At 44.3% G+C, this 13,112-nt stretch overlaps 1 protein-coding gene across 8 annotated transcripts in view; it reads right to left on the bottom strand.

Annotated features, from left to right (window-relative positions):
* Nucleotides 1–316: 316 nt before the first annotated feature.
* Nucleotides 317–13,112, bottom strand: part of RUBCN (rubicon autophagy regulator) — a 67,924-nt gene continuing 55,128 nt past the window's right edge. For all 8 annotated transcript variants that reach the window (XM_042998506.1, XM_042998499.1, XM_042998501.1 and 5 more), the window contains 9 exons: nucleotides 9,591–9,651; nucleotides 8,448–8,580; nucleotides 7,645–7,790; nucleotides 6,746–6,810; nucleotides 6,045–6,283; nucleotides 5,420–5,481; nucleotides 4,569–4,722; nucleotides 3,361–3,454; nucleotides 317–3,131 (listed from right to left, as the gene is read on the bottom strand). In XM_042998506.1, the coding sequence (XP_042854440.1) occupies nucleotides 2,953–3,131; nucleotides 3,361–3,454; nucleotides 4,569–4,722; nucleotides 5,420–5,481; nucleotides 6,045–6,283; nucleotides 6,746–6,810; nucleotides 7,645–7,790; nucleotides 8,448–8,580; nucleotides 9,591–9,651 (1,133 nt within the window). In that variant the 3' untranslated portion in view covers nucleotides 317–2,952. The remainder of the gene's footprint in view (nucleotides 3,132–3,360; nucleotides 3,455–4,568; nucleotides 4,723–5,419; nucleotides 5,482–6,044; nucleotides 6,284–6,745; nucleotides 6,811–7,644; nucleotides 7,791–8,447; nucleotides 8,581–9,590; nucleotides 9,652–13,112) is intronic.

Here is a 13,112-nt window from a genome sequence, read left to right as displayed (position 1 = left end):
TGACACAATTCAGATGCTGTAGAGAGAAAGATTTACATCACTTTAAAATAAAAGATACTTACATCAAGGGAATGGGTAAGGGGCACACCTCATGCACTGGTAATGACTGTGCCCACGTCTTTTATACATGAAGGAATAACAAAAAATCCAGAGAAACAAAGTAATCTGCTCAAGGTCACACAACAAGTCAGTGATGATGCATTCTGACCCACTTTTTCTGACTCAGAAACCTCCTGAATTTTTAGACATGCCTGCTTTATAGTAAACACTCAAAACCATTTCCTGATAGTCAAGGTGGACAAATAAAAGGCAGGAATTTTATTTCCTTAGTTTATTAAAGACGACAATGAACTGTTAGGCTGTGTATGTATTACAGTGAATAGAAATCCAGTTCAGAACACAAGTTGCACATGAACAGAACATCTCTATATAGACTCTTGCTCCTTTTATGTTAATTTAACAAAAACTCTAAAGCCTTGGCAGAGAAAGTCAATAACAGCCTCATTTAAGTGGAAAATATTTGCCTTCCACTCTTCTGCAATGTCTTGAATCTTGTCTCTACCTTGCAAGCAAACTTTTAACTTTTTTCCCTTTATTTATAAAAAAGAACACTTTTTCCCTCCCATTTCATTCAGAAAGAACTCTCTTCAGTGCATTCAAAGCTTTTCCCCACAACAGCAGGGGATTTCAGATACTGGTATTAGTTGCAAAGTGCTTTCAAAATATCCCATACTCTTTCCTCTCAAATAAATAAATAAATGGGTATTTGGACAGTGATGACAGCAGAGTGTCAGGGTCACTAAAACAGATACGCAATCTAAAGAGATGGAATGTGAAAGGTGGAGAAAAATAAGTGAAAAACCAGGAGCATGTAAGACTGCTGAGCTCAACTTTGGAAACTGTCGTTTTCCATCTTTTGGTCCTATGCTAATATGAAATAGGCGGAACAATAATGAGAGTGCATCTCTCTTCCAGTGTAGTGACTTGGAGCAAGGAGCTGGATGTGTAATTTGTACCACAACTAGAAGCAGAGTTCACCATTTTTTACAAACCCCTGAGTCTGAATCTGAGGCCTAACCTTTAGTAAGCCTTGAGTTTTGTGGGGCAATTCCCAAAGCTCCTAGGTTGGACAAGGCTCCTAGTTAGCCCTTCAAAACTGGGCTGGGCTGGAAGTCTTGGCTCTCAGAGTCTTCCCAATGAACTAAGGGAAACAAGCTCAGGGTCTTCCAGCCCGATCCCAAGTCCGAGGCAGAGAGATCAATGCCATGCATCATTTCCTCCCTGCTCCCTGTTGCCCTGGTGGAGCCTCAGCTCTGGCCACTTCCTTCCTGCCCCTTCTACTTCCTGTGAGACTCCTGGGTGCCTCCAGCTCAGGCACTCATTGGCTTCCACCAACCATGTGCTACTTTCTGTTCGGCTTCTTGGGGTAGCATCTACACCAAGTTTTTTCTATTAGCAACCAACTATGGAAAAGACAGGTATACAAGAAGTCAGTCCCAGAATGAAACAAAAACCAAAACAAAACCAAAACAAAACGCTGTGGGCTTTTGTTCACAGAGCCGCCAGCCTTCAGAACAATAACCCTGACCAGTGTTATACACAGAGGTCAGGAGCTATAGCAACTTAAAGAACACCACAAATATATCACGGTCCCCTAGAAACACACATCTTAAGAAAGGGTATGTGTGTGTTGAAATTAGTAATATGGAAAGAATGATTGAACATATGGATATCACCAGGCTAAATGGCTCAGTGCATAATAGGCATAAAGGCTCTTGTTAGCCCAAGAACACAGGAACATTCACACTCACATTCATGTCCACAAATTGCCAAGTTCCCTAACCCCACTAATAGCAGAAAGCTTCCCCACCCTTACCCCAACTTTAACAAAAGAAACAAAGGTAAGAGTTCATCCACCAGGGAGGGTCCCAACTCTGTTGCAGGAAGGGGATGAGAATGGAGTTGGGCCATACTTTTACTCAGAACCAAAATGACCACCTAACAATGGGCACAGTGGCAAGAGACCCACAAATAAGACGGTGGATAGAGTTTTTGTCCTCAACTTAGGATGGCATCAGGGACTTGCCTAAGCTTGAAAGATCATACATACACCAGAGCTAGGTTGAAAAAAAGAGACCTTAAGAGGAGGCCAACAGCTCCTCTGACTGAATAAATGCTCCTTAAGCAACAGAGCTGTGGCCTCACTTATGCTGGGTGTAAGGCTGTGAAGGGGTCTGGCCTAAGTATCAGTTCTGTTTCTTTGCTTCAAGCCCACCAGGGTAAAGAAAGTCAGCTTGTGACATCATCTTTGCCTAGAATACTTCAAACAAGGAGGTCACATGGTGGACTCCTTGAGGTCTCTGAGGATTCCAGGTAATAATGCTGCTTTTATGGCCTAAAAAATACCTAAATAAGCTGGACAGAATGCCCACGATGTACTCCCATCCTCTAATGCTTCTCCTCAGGGTGCAGTCTGGCTCTATTTCAGGACTGAGAGAGAAAACTCCGTCCTCCTATTTCAGCAGCAAAGGAGAAGTGAGTTGGTTGAGAAAGGCCTGACTCAGAAGCTCCAGAACTAAAACAAAATACAACTGGAAATGATACTTGAAACGCAGCTGAAACCGGATCTGGTCCAAGTGGAGAAGGCCATGGATGTCAGAAGCACTGGGTCTCATTGTCCACTCCCCTGACAGAGGCACTAGAAGCTTCACATTAAGGACCTGTGTGTCAGTTCTGATGGAAATACCCGGTACCTACACATTGTCACAACAGACTGGACCTCACCAACCTAACAAAGGTTGATTACACATGGACGTTAGATAAGTCATAAAAAAAATGATGATAATAATCAAAGAAAAAAAAAAAACCAAGTGGGGAAAGTCCTTAAAAGGGTGGCTCAGTTCTGCATTATGTGTGACCCTAGCGGCTAGAAGAGGGCTTAATGTGCTTTCTTCAGGTGGTCTCCAGGACGGTGGCCTCTAGGGCCAAGGCTTCGGTGGGTTCCTCCTCGTAGTCTGACATGTAAGACTCCAGGCTCTGTTTGGCCAGCAATTCCCGCCGGGCCTGCAGCCGCTCACAGCGGGGACAGCTTCCAGACTTGAAACAAGCCTTATGGTAACACGCTTTACACTCTATTCAGGGAAGGTGAAAAAAAAAAAAGAGAAAACTATTTGTATTATCTCAAGCCAGAAGTAAATCACTGCCACAGCCCCTTCTTGCCACCACTGCTAGGTGCACCTGTGGTGAAAACAGGGAGTTTCTGAGACAAACTGAACTCTTCCTAATAGGGACAGCTGAGGGAAATAAATGAGCTTCGTGTTCAGTCTGGTTTGCCCACTCCACACCCGCACCAGTACTTACCTTCACAGGTCCGGCACTTATGGAGCTCAAAAGGGAAGATGATGTCATCCTCGTTCTGACAGAACTCACAGATGAAGCCCTTGGCTTGGCAGAGCTGGGGTGGGGGGAGAGGGACAAGCAGCAAAATCAGGGGCAGCAAACCAGGAACTGGCACAAGAGGATGAACCCAAGTGAGGGACGGGGCAAAATATAAAGAAGACTTGAGTGGACCCTAAGGGGTTCTCCCGCCTTCTGGGAAGAGACCGGCTGAACATGACAGGCAAACTGGGGCCAGGACCGGGCAGTGTTAGACAAACCTTTAAGATGGAGACAAGGGAGCATGAGTTTGAGAAACTGCAACCACGAGAGTGGTTCACAATGCAGAGTTGTAAAGAAAGAAGGGATGATGCCACAAGGGGCTTCCTAAAGTCAGAATTCCAGGCTGGGTGATGACTCTATTTTGAAATAGGAACCACAGCCAATTAACATAAAATGTGATGGCAAGGGCATTTCTCCAAAATAACACCCAGCCTTGAATCAGGTTATAGCAAAACCTTTCCAATTCCCCCCACTATACAGGATCTCTACATATGCCCTATTTTGAGCTCTAATTCTGGGACTGTCACAGGAACACACACTGGGCATATTCTAAGATGGGAAATTCTAAAAATGGAACTTCTGAATTTCTGGCATGTTGAGTATATCAAGGACAATAATAACTTGCATCTATAGGATGAAGTTTACAAAATGCTTTCATGTAAATTATCTCGTCAATTCTCAAAACTACTGAGAGGAAAGGGCAGGGGCTATTAATTATTATCTTCATGTTAGAGACAAGAAAATTGAGGCTTACTGCAGAGAGGGCAAAGTACTTCCTTTGGTCACAGTAATTTTAGAATGATAAAGTGGAGGGAGACCCAGTCCCTCTCCAGATTCTAATTCAGGGTTCTCTCCTCCACATCAGGACAATTCTACACTGAAGGCCTGCTTAGTCCTGCCCTTACCCAGGGGCAGTGCCAGCACCACATCTTCTTCTGATTTCAGGTTCTTTAGATCTGGATGAATTAGCTGTTCACCAATCCCAGGAACAGCAATCCTACCCAGTTTTTCTCCCAGTGTTGACAGCCCATTTCAACTTCCTGAAACTGCATGGTAAGAACTTGGGTCCATCCCACTCCCTGTATCCCTAAGCAAGAGTCCAGTCACATGATAAAGTGAGACTATCTTACCATGCATCGCTCTACGTGGGCAGCCCCTGCCCTGGTGAGCTCAGTAAGCCGGGGCCCCAGCTCTCCCTTCCTGGTTGCAGTCAAGTCATTCAGCGAGTATAGGTGGAGATCCTCGGTCAGGTGGCCTGGAACTGTGTCAAAGGAATCCAGAAGCCTACAGAAAATGAGGGGAAGTAGGTAGGAGCCGAAAACGAACATTTTGGGGGCACCTGGGTGGCTCAATCGATTAAGCATCCGACTCTTGGTTTTGGCTTAGGTCATGATCTCACAGTTCGTGAGTTTGAGCCCCACGCTGGGCTCTATGCTGACTGTGGAGCCTGCTTAGGATTCTCTCTCTCTTCCTCTCTCTCTTTGCCCCCCACCCTCACGTCTCTCTTGCTCTCAAAATAAATAAATAAACTTAAAAAAAAGAAGAAGAAGAAAATGAACATTGTGTGTGGCACATCAAGGTAGAAGGATCTGTACTATCCAGAAGCAGGATAGGGAAAAGAAGGGCCCAGACAGAGTCGATGAGGGTGGGCAGTGTTCGGCCAGCCTAGGAGTTCCAGACCACTCCGGACCCTCCACACTACTAGATGTGAGTGAGAAGTGACTTTTATACCTTCCTGCACAGTGATTCATGCCAGCTTGCAAAGACTGGCAGGTCTGGCCTGACAGAACAACCAGAGAGTTCCCTTCCAGAGAGGATACAGACACAGTTAACTGCTGCAGGCTTTCTGCTGACCATTTCTGGAATTCTCTACAAATCTCTCTACTTTCCTTCTTCACACAACAAGGGACAACTGCTGGGGTGTGTCTGTTTCAGAGACATTAACCCAGCAAGAGGCCTCTGGCCTCCACAGGAGACTTACTCTTTGGCCAGTCGGCAAGTCTTAAACATGTTCTTCATGTGATACAGCTGGATCCGCAGCAGCTGAAGAGAAAGACATTGTGGTGGTGAGTGGGGGGTAAGAGCAGGTATGAAGACGAAAGAAACAATTATTAGAATGACCAGTACCTTTAAACCCTGGAGGTCTGGAAGCTTTGCATGCAGCAGCCAGAGCCAAACTATTCTCTACATCTGTAACTCAATAACTTGCTTCAAAATGACCTCCAGTCAGGGAGGGCACCTCTGCTGGGTTGTGCTCCCAAATCACGTATACAACTGGAAGCCACTGAGAAATCCAGAATTTGAATTTCCCACCTGATACCCTATTCTCCTTTCAGTATATTTTCAGTGCAGGGAGAACTCCTGCTTTTGTCACTGAGTGCCATCTATGGCTTCAGACCTGCCATTAGTAGGTTTGAGGCTCTAACTAGACAGGTGAGAAATGACAAGAGTCTGAGAAAGCATGTACAGAAAGTGTGAGTAATGAGACGGTTACAGCTCTGACACAGTGACAGAAATGTCGTGATCCTAGCAAAGGCTGCATGAACAGAGGGAGGGGATGAGGGATGAGGAGGGTAATCTGTGATATGGCCTTTCAAGGATCTTACCCGGACTTGATTGAGCAGCTTGACCTTCCTATAGAGGGCACTGTTGATGTCCTGCACATTGAAGAGAGGATCGTTCCAGATCTTAATGAGCAGGTCCTTGGAGAAATTGCTGACATAGTACTTGCTGAAGTCCCACTTGCGCAGAACCCGGCTGGGGATGACCATCTGAGCATTTTCATGGCAGCACTGACAGAAGTACTTGCCCAAGTACTCACAGTACCGCAGCCGCTTGATATAATCTGGAAAAACCAGAAAGTCAAAGGTCAGATGTGGCTTTCCCATCTATAAGCTGGTGAGGCAGCTCTCTTGCTCCTTTTCAAAGAGCAGAAAGGGATGGCCACTGGTCTCCATCCATTTCTGTGCTCCCAAAGCTAGCAGAAACCCACAGAGGGGTTTCTGTGTCCCTCTCTGAAGGCCACTGAGGAAACAAATTCTGGCAGAGTTGGTAAGATCCAGATTCCAAGAACCTGGCCCAGAGTACCCAGTTTTCTTTGATACACGATGTCGGTAACGTGCCCCCAGAAATCATTTCCCTCTGATTGCCAGTGATCCTGCACAGCCCTACCTTCCAGGTCTGGGCCCCTTCTTTCCCTTTCCCAGTTCTGCTCTGTTGCCTCCTCTCACAGCCTCTCTGACCAGCCCCAAGGGTATGAGAGGGCACAGTCACTGGAAGCAGACTGGGGGTCAGAGAAGATGCTCACCGGGGTCAGTCCGAATGCCACACCCTGCACAGCGGTAATTCTGCTTGGCCACAGCGATCTTCCTCCTGAGGAGAAGGGAAGGAGAGGACTTTGGCAAATACTGGCCACAGGAGGCCTCTGGGGTATAAAGGATAAGGAGGCAAACACAGGGCTCTTGCTACGTATGGCAAGAGTGGGGAATTCACCTACTGCTTTTTAGACTTGGATAAAAAGAACCCACTGGGAGAACCAATTCAAACCGAGGATTACTAGGTTAGAATTTAGGTCAAGGCAGGGACAGTCCCTAACAAATGCACCACACTTCATGTACAAATATAAGAGATGAGAAACAGGACAGAGGAGAGAACAAGAGGAAAGAAAGGCAATCATCCATCTTACGAGAAAAAAAAAATCAGGGATCGCCTAGGCGGCTCAGTTGGTTAAGCATCCGACTCTTGGTTTCGGCTCAGGTCATGATCTCATGGTTTGTGAGTTCGAGCCCTGCATCAGGCCCTGTGCTAACAGTGCGGAGCCTGGTTGGGATTCCCTTTCTCTACCTCTCTCCCTGTCCCTCCCCTGCTTGCTTGCTCTCTCTCTCTCTCTGCCTCTCAAAAATAAATACACTTAAAAATTTTTAAAAAGAAAGAAAGAAACACCAGTAAGCTCACAAGACTGTTGGGAGGAAGGCAACAGGTCGGGAAGGCCAGTGATAAAAGACCTCATTCCCGGTTATCTCTGGGAAGCAACAGGAGGATCAGGAGTAAGACTTGCGACAAGATGCATAATCTTCACTCCCTGCCTTTAAGTGAACAGAATTGTGTGGGAGCTACAGCTGGAGGCAGAGACAAGAGGTGAGGAGACTGCCCTGACAACCCAAAGATATATCCATTTTCCAAAGGACACAGACACTGCCTACTCACGTCGGGGCTGAATGAACATTAAAAATGATCTGAGGCCGGGGTGGAGCCCACTCCAGGTTGCCACGAACACGGATGCGCAGCTTGTAGATGTCCGCATGCTGCCCGTCATCTGGTGAGATGGGCAGTGAGTCAGGGATGGGCAGGAGCTGCAGGAGAGAAGCACAGGTTGGTCCAACAGGGACAGTCTGGGAGAACATGCTTGACTCTTTGGTCATGACAGAAACACATTAATCAAAGAGGTGTCAGGATCATCTCAGGTAAAGGCTTCAAGCAACCTTGGCCCTCAGAATAAATCATTGAGGCACCAGGCTACTACAAGTGAGGACCTTGTGTTCCAAGAAGTAAAAAGAACAGAAAAAGCATTCCAGGGGCATGGCACCCGTTGCTGATGCTGTCCCTGAAGCCATTTCAGGACCCTTGCTATGCCAAGATGCTTCATGCCTTACTCAACTATAGAGCAAAGAAGACTATGAACAATGTACTTTTTCACAGTGTCTCAAAGGTGGTCACAATACAGTAGTTCCACCTCTGGGTCTAGTAAGCAGTCATGTGGAATAAGGACAATGAAGGAGCCATTATCTCCTGTTCTGACAACTGCTAGGGAAAACCCAGGCAAGCATATCTTCTTCATTCATTCATTTATTCACTCAGCACATTTGTAACGAGTGGCTTCTATGAGTGAGGAAGGAAACACTAAGGCTCATTCTAGACTGGGGACATGTGACAGAGGAGAAAAGCATCAGAGACGCTCATGGATTCGTGGGGTGGACAGTGGGTAGAGGAAAAAAGCTGAAGAAATCTACCTTCTGAGGAGCATCATGCTCTGGAACCAGCCATTCTAGCTCTGAGGCAGCTGGCAGCTGCATGCCTTCAAACTGCTTCAGGAGTCCCATGGCCACCGCCTCTGCAGATGTGGAGTGTAGGAAGCAGTGGGAGCTGGAAAGGAGATGCAGGGAAGGCTGAGCAGAGAAAAGACAGGAAGATGGGAGCCCGCCCTCCAGGAACTGATACTATACCCTGTGACTTCTGAGCTGAGAACACTCACAGTACCCCTAGTCTGCCTGGCTTCTTTTCTCATCATCTTCAGATACATGTGTGGAGGAAAATATATTGACCTTATGGTCTTACGACTTAGGCTCAAACCCCACTTAATAGCATTACATGGCTAAATAATAAAAAAAAAATTTTAAAAGGGGGGGTGCCTCTGTGGCTCAGTCAGTTAAGTGTCCACCTTTCAGCTCAGGTCATGATCTCGCGGTTTGTGAGTTCGAGCCCCATGTTGGGCTCTGTGCTGACAGCTCAGAGCCTGGAGGCTGCTTTGGATTCTGTGTCTCCCTCTCTCTCTGGCCCTCCTCCACTTGCACTCTGTCTCTCTCTCTCTCAAAAATAAATAATAAAAAAATTTTTTTAAAATAGCATTACATGGCAATGCTAGTTAGGGATTCTCTATCACTTCCTTTCTCCAAACTCCCATTTCTTTAACTGCAAAACAGGGGTTATAACATGGGTTTACAAAATAAATTGAGTAAAACTGCCTTGTGAAAGATAAAAGACTGTTTGTTGCTCCCGAACGGGGGACTATTTCCCCTAGTTGGATCTACAATGTGAAACCAGTTCAATTTGATTTCATAATCAGCAATCAGGATCACTGCTCTCTCTTTTCGGATCTGATCTTCTGGGGGCCTCTGGTATAATCAAAGTCAGCAGAGAAGGAATAATCCAGACTGTGAGCTTTGCCTCCACTAGCGCCGACCCTGTTTGAACCAATGATCTTCTGCTCTGCTGCCGGGGGCTCACCACCACCATCAGGCAGGCCCATCACTTTGTTTTGTCTCTTTGTGAATTTGCATGCTTCCTCTATGGCCTTTCCCCTCCATATCCCAAGAACTGGGTTTGTTTCTCCACATACCCAAGGTTTTATTTAAAAGAAAAAAAAAAGTACTTACAAAGACTGGGAGGAAGTGAAGGATTTGCTGTTTGAGGCAGTGTTCCTTCTGATGTCAGCATCTAAGGGGAAAACAGATAAGGGGAGTGGGAAATGGAAAGGGAGGAAATAAGGGATAGTAACAATGGGTAACCATTCCAAGCTTTTGCCAGCTAAGTGCTCAGGGTAGCAGCTACAAGCTACATTCTATGCAGGGTAAGGAGCAGAGTCCAGGTGAAGCTCTACACATGATTTATAGTTTGGCTCTGTTTAAGTTACAACCAGACTGAAAAAGTGACATTATGCATAGTATGGAAATGGTCGAAATGGCTACAAATCCAGGTGGAACACAGACTCAGATTTGGTGCAAAACAGTGAATGAGAAAAGGTAGCATCCTAAGGCACACAGGGACATACCCTCTATCAACACAAACACACAAAGAATACTCCAATCTCTCCTTCATTCTCTCAATCTCAAGCCCTCTTAAATGATAAACTCTGAGGTAAGAGCTCTGTATAGCTCTTTTTTATATCAAAATCAGTACCTAACACAGAAATTGGATCACAGAAGTAACTCATTAAATGTTATGTGGAACTGGAACTTTGCTCCTAACATCTGACCACTACTGCTATCACTCCTGAATGCAAAGTCTTCTGCATCCTTATAAAAGCTTCATGGAAAGATTTCCTTTTTGTCTGGCGGCACAGGAAAGAAGAGAAGTTCTCTATGACTTGGCAGCTCCCTGAAGATGCCTGGTAACCAACACATTTTCATGGAGATATTCAACATGATGTTTTCTACTGAACTTTCAGGCATAATTGCAGGAAAATACGGCAGACTTTCCAAAGCCTATTTCTCATAAAGGATTTTGAAGAGGATTTCTAAAAATGATATGCCTGAACCTCCAGAGACCTCATCTTCTCAAATATGTTTGATGGGGAAAATGTGAAGTATAGCAGTCATGTTCGAGGAGGGAAGATAGAGTGTATTCAAGTTACGAAAACGAGACTGTTCTGGTAAGTCTCATCCTTCATTTCCTTTGATGCCCAGTGAAAAGACATTCTTTTCCTGATTAAAGCTACACAATGATTGGAGTGCCTGAGTGGCTCAGTCGGTTAAGCATCCAACTTCAGCTCAGGTCATGATCTCACAGTTCCTGAGTTCAAGCTCCACGTCGGGTTCTGTGCTGACAGCTCAGAGCCTGGAGCCTGCTTCGGATTCTGTGTCTCTCTCTTTCTGCCCCTCCCCTGCTCATGTTTTGTCTCTTTTTCCCCACCCCCTCTCAAAAATAAATAAACATTAAAAAAAAAAAAAGAAAGAAAGAAAGAAAGCTACACAATGATCAATCTACTGCATGTGAGCCCCTCAACAGAGCACTAAAGCTTACATGACATCACTCTGCAACTGGCCATGAGTAGCTCAATTGTTCTTCACATTTCCTTTGTGTATATATTTTTGTACATGCCACTAGATCATGAAATCTCCTTATAAGGAAATGAGAGCATGTCTAACTCTTCTGTTTTGGCCCTAAAAATATATAATACAGGGTACTGTATATAAGCCCTGTATACTCAGGTAATATTCCTAACAAATCAATGTTTTCAAAGCTATATACGCAAGTGAGAGAACAGAATTGGAATCTGTCAGTGAATTTTCACATGTTAAGCACAGAAAAATTTAAGACAACAACAAAATTTTTGACAAGTAAATAACAAATCCTATTTTTATTAACAAAGAAGTTTGTGTATATATTTTCTGTGTGAATTTGTACCACCAAAATCCAGATCTCAATATAGTGCTAGTTGTCTATTCCATTCTAAAGAATACCAGTGAAGAAAAAAATTCTAGGCGATAGTAGACCTTCACAGACCATTTAGGTTGTAGCATTCATTTGAATAACACTTACACTGCCTTGGATTTGTACATATTCTTGTCCTTATAACTCTGGAGTGTTTTCTACATAATAAGTTTTCAGAAAATATTTTCTAAATAAATGATTAATTGGCTAAAAGCAAAAAGCAAATTTTTGCTTTGTGACAGAAAAGGAAAAATGAGAGAAAATCGTAGACAGATATCCTTGAATAAAGAGCTAACCAATGTTGTTACTGTAGGGTTAGGCCATTAGAGAAAACACTGAGCATCAGAGAGAAGTGGTGATAATTCATGGTTGCTAAGGAAACCACTGTCTTCAAAAAGCTATTTAGCAGCTCTTCAACCTCACAGAGCAAAGTCATGTTTTCTTCAAGAGAAAAACAATCATTCTCTGCTCTTTGGAAAGTACAGTCACATCATACTTTACCATGTTTCTTCTTTTTTACCAGAGGTACGATGACTTCCTAGATAATCATCAATACTTCCAAGAGTGGGGAAGACCACACAGGTTTGGCTGTGACGATCTTCCGCTGAGAATGGAGAGGGGGAGGCAGTACCTGATCTCAAAAGAGATACCTGACACTGGCCAAGTACCATGAAGGCCCTGTGGGTCCTGGGCCTCTGCTGCATTCTGTGGACTCTCTGGTCAGTTCAAACATATAATTAAGTTAGTGTGGTGGAAACACTACTCAAGGATCTGGATAAAAGTAGACCAGGCTATAAGACAGAATATTAATGAGTAAACAGAGAAGGCCATTCAATTGGATGGAAGTTAACATAATTATGAAACTTTCAATTAATTATTTGACAAGTATTTTTTTTCTAAGAGAACTGATTTCAAAGGTTTCTGATGCTTTATATAAAGCTATTGCTACTGACTGAAAAAATAAAATCAGAATTATAAAAACAATTAAAAAATGACATGCTATAAGAAGAATTTTTCCACGTCCAGACACTGGTATTGGGATGATCAGGAAAGAAAGGGTTAAAACCTTGGTACCCTAGAAAAATCTGCAAATTTTTAAACGAAGTAAGGCACAGGAAGAGAGTCGACTTCAGAATTCACTGGCCAGTTTGACACTGGTTTCCTTCCTGCTTTTCTTCCAGCAGATAAGGTGACACCCAACACATTTGGATATCCAACTCCAATGAATTATCTGTAATAGCTGACTGGAGAGGAAACTTTTTAAAATGGAAACTCACAATTATTCTGCTTTAAAAAAAAAATGTATTTAAAAGGCAGTGTGGGGAGAAGCACTGGTTACCTTGATTTGGACAGAACTTAAAAACTTGTTGGAAAATACAGTTCATGAACTTCTTTCTCTATACATTGTGCCAGTTAAAAATGTATTGCCTTTCAGCTCCAAATCTGCCCTTCTTTTTGTCGGCTCTATGATAATGGAGCTGGACTCAAACAGCAGCCCTCTGCCAGCTGGCACCATGTTAAGTTTTGTCAGTAGAGGGCACTGGAGGGACACTGGAGGAGGCAGGAGTTTCTCTTGCTGAGTCTGGTGGTACTCCTCTAGGCAGACTCCGGTAGTACATGTGACTTTTCCCTTAGGGAGGCAGGCCTTCATGAAGGTGGCCTTAAAGCAGAATGCCACTAGTGGTACTTCTCATAAACTGCTTCCCCAGTACCTCTTGGCAAAGCAGGAGCCACAGGCCTGGCAC

Source organism: Panthera tigris, chromosome C2 (assembly GCF_018350195.1).
Source record: "Panthera tigris isolate Pti1 chromosome C2, P.tigris_Pti1_mat1.1, whole genome shotgun sequence".
In the NCBI taxonomy this organism is placed as follows: domain Eukaryota; kingdom Metazoa; phylum Chordata; class Mammalia; order Carnivora; family Felidae; genus Panthera; species Panthera tigris.
Note: the sequence above shows the minus strand (reverse complement) of the source record. Positions and strands in the feature narration are given on the sequence as shown.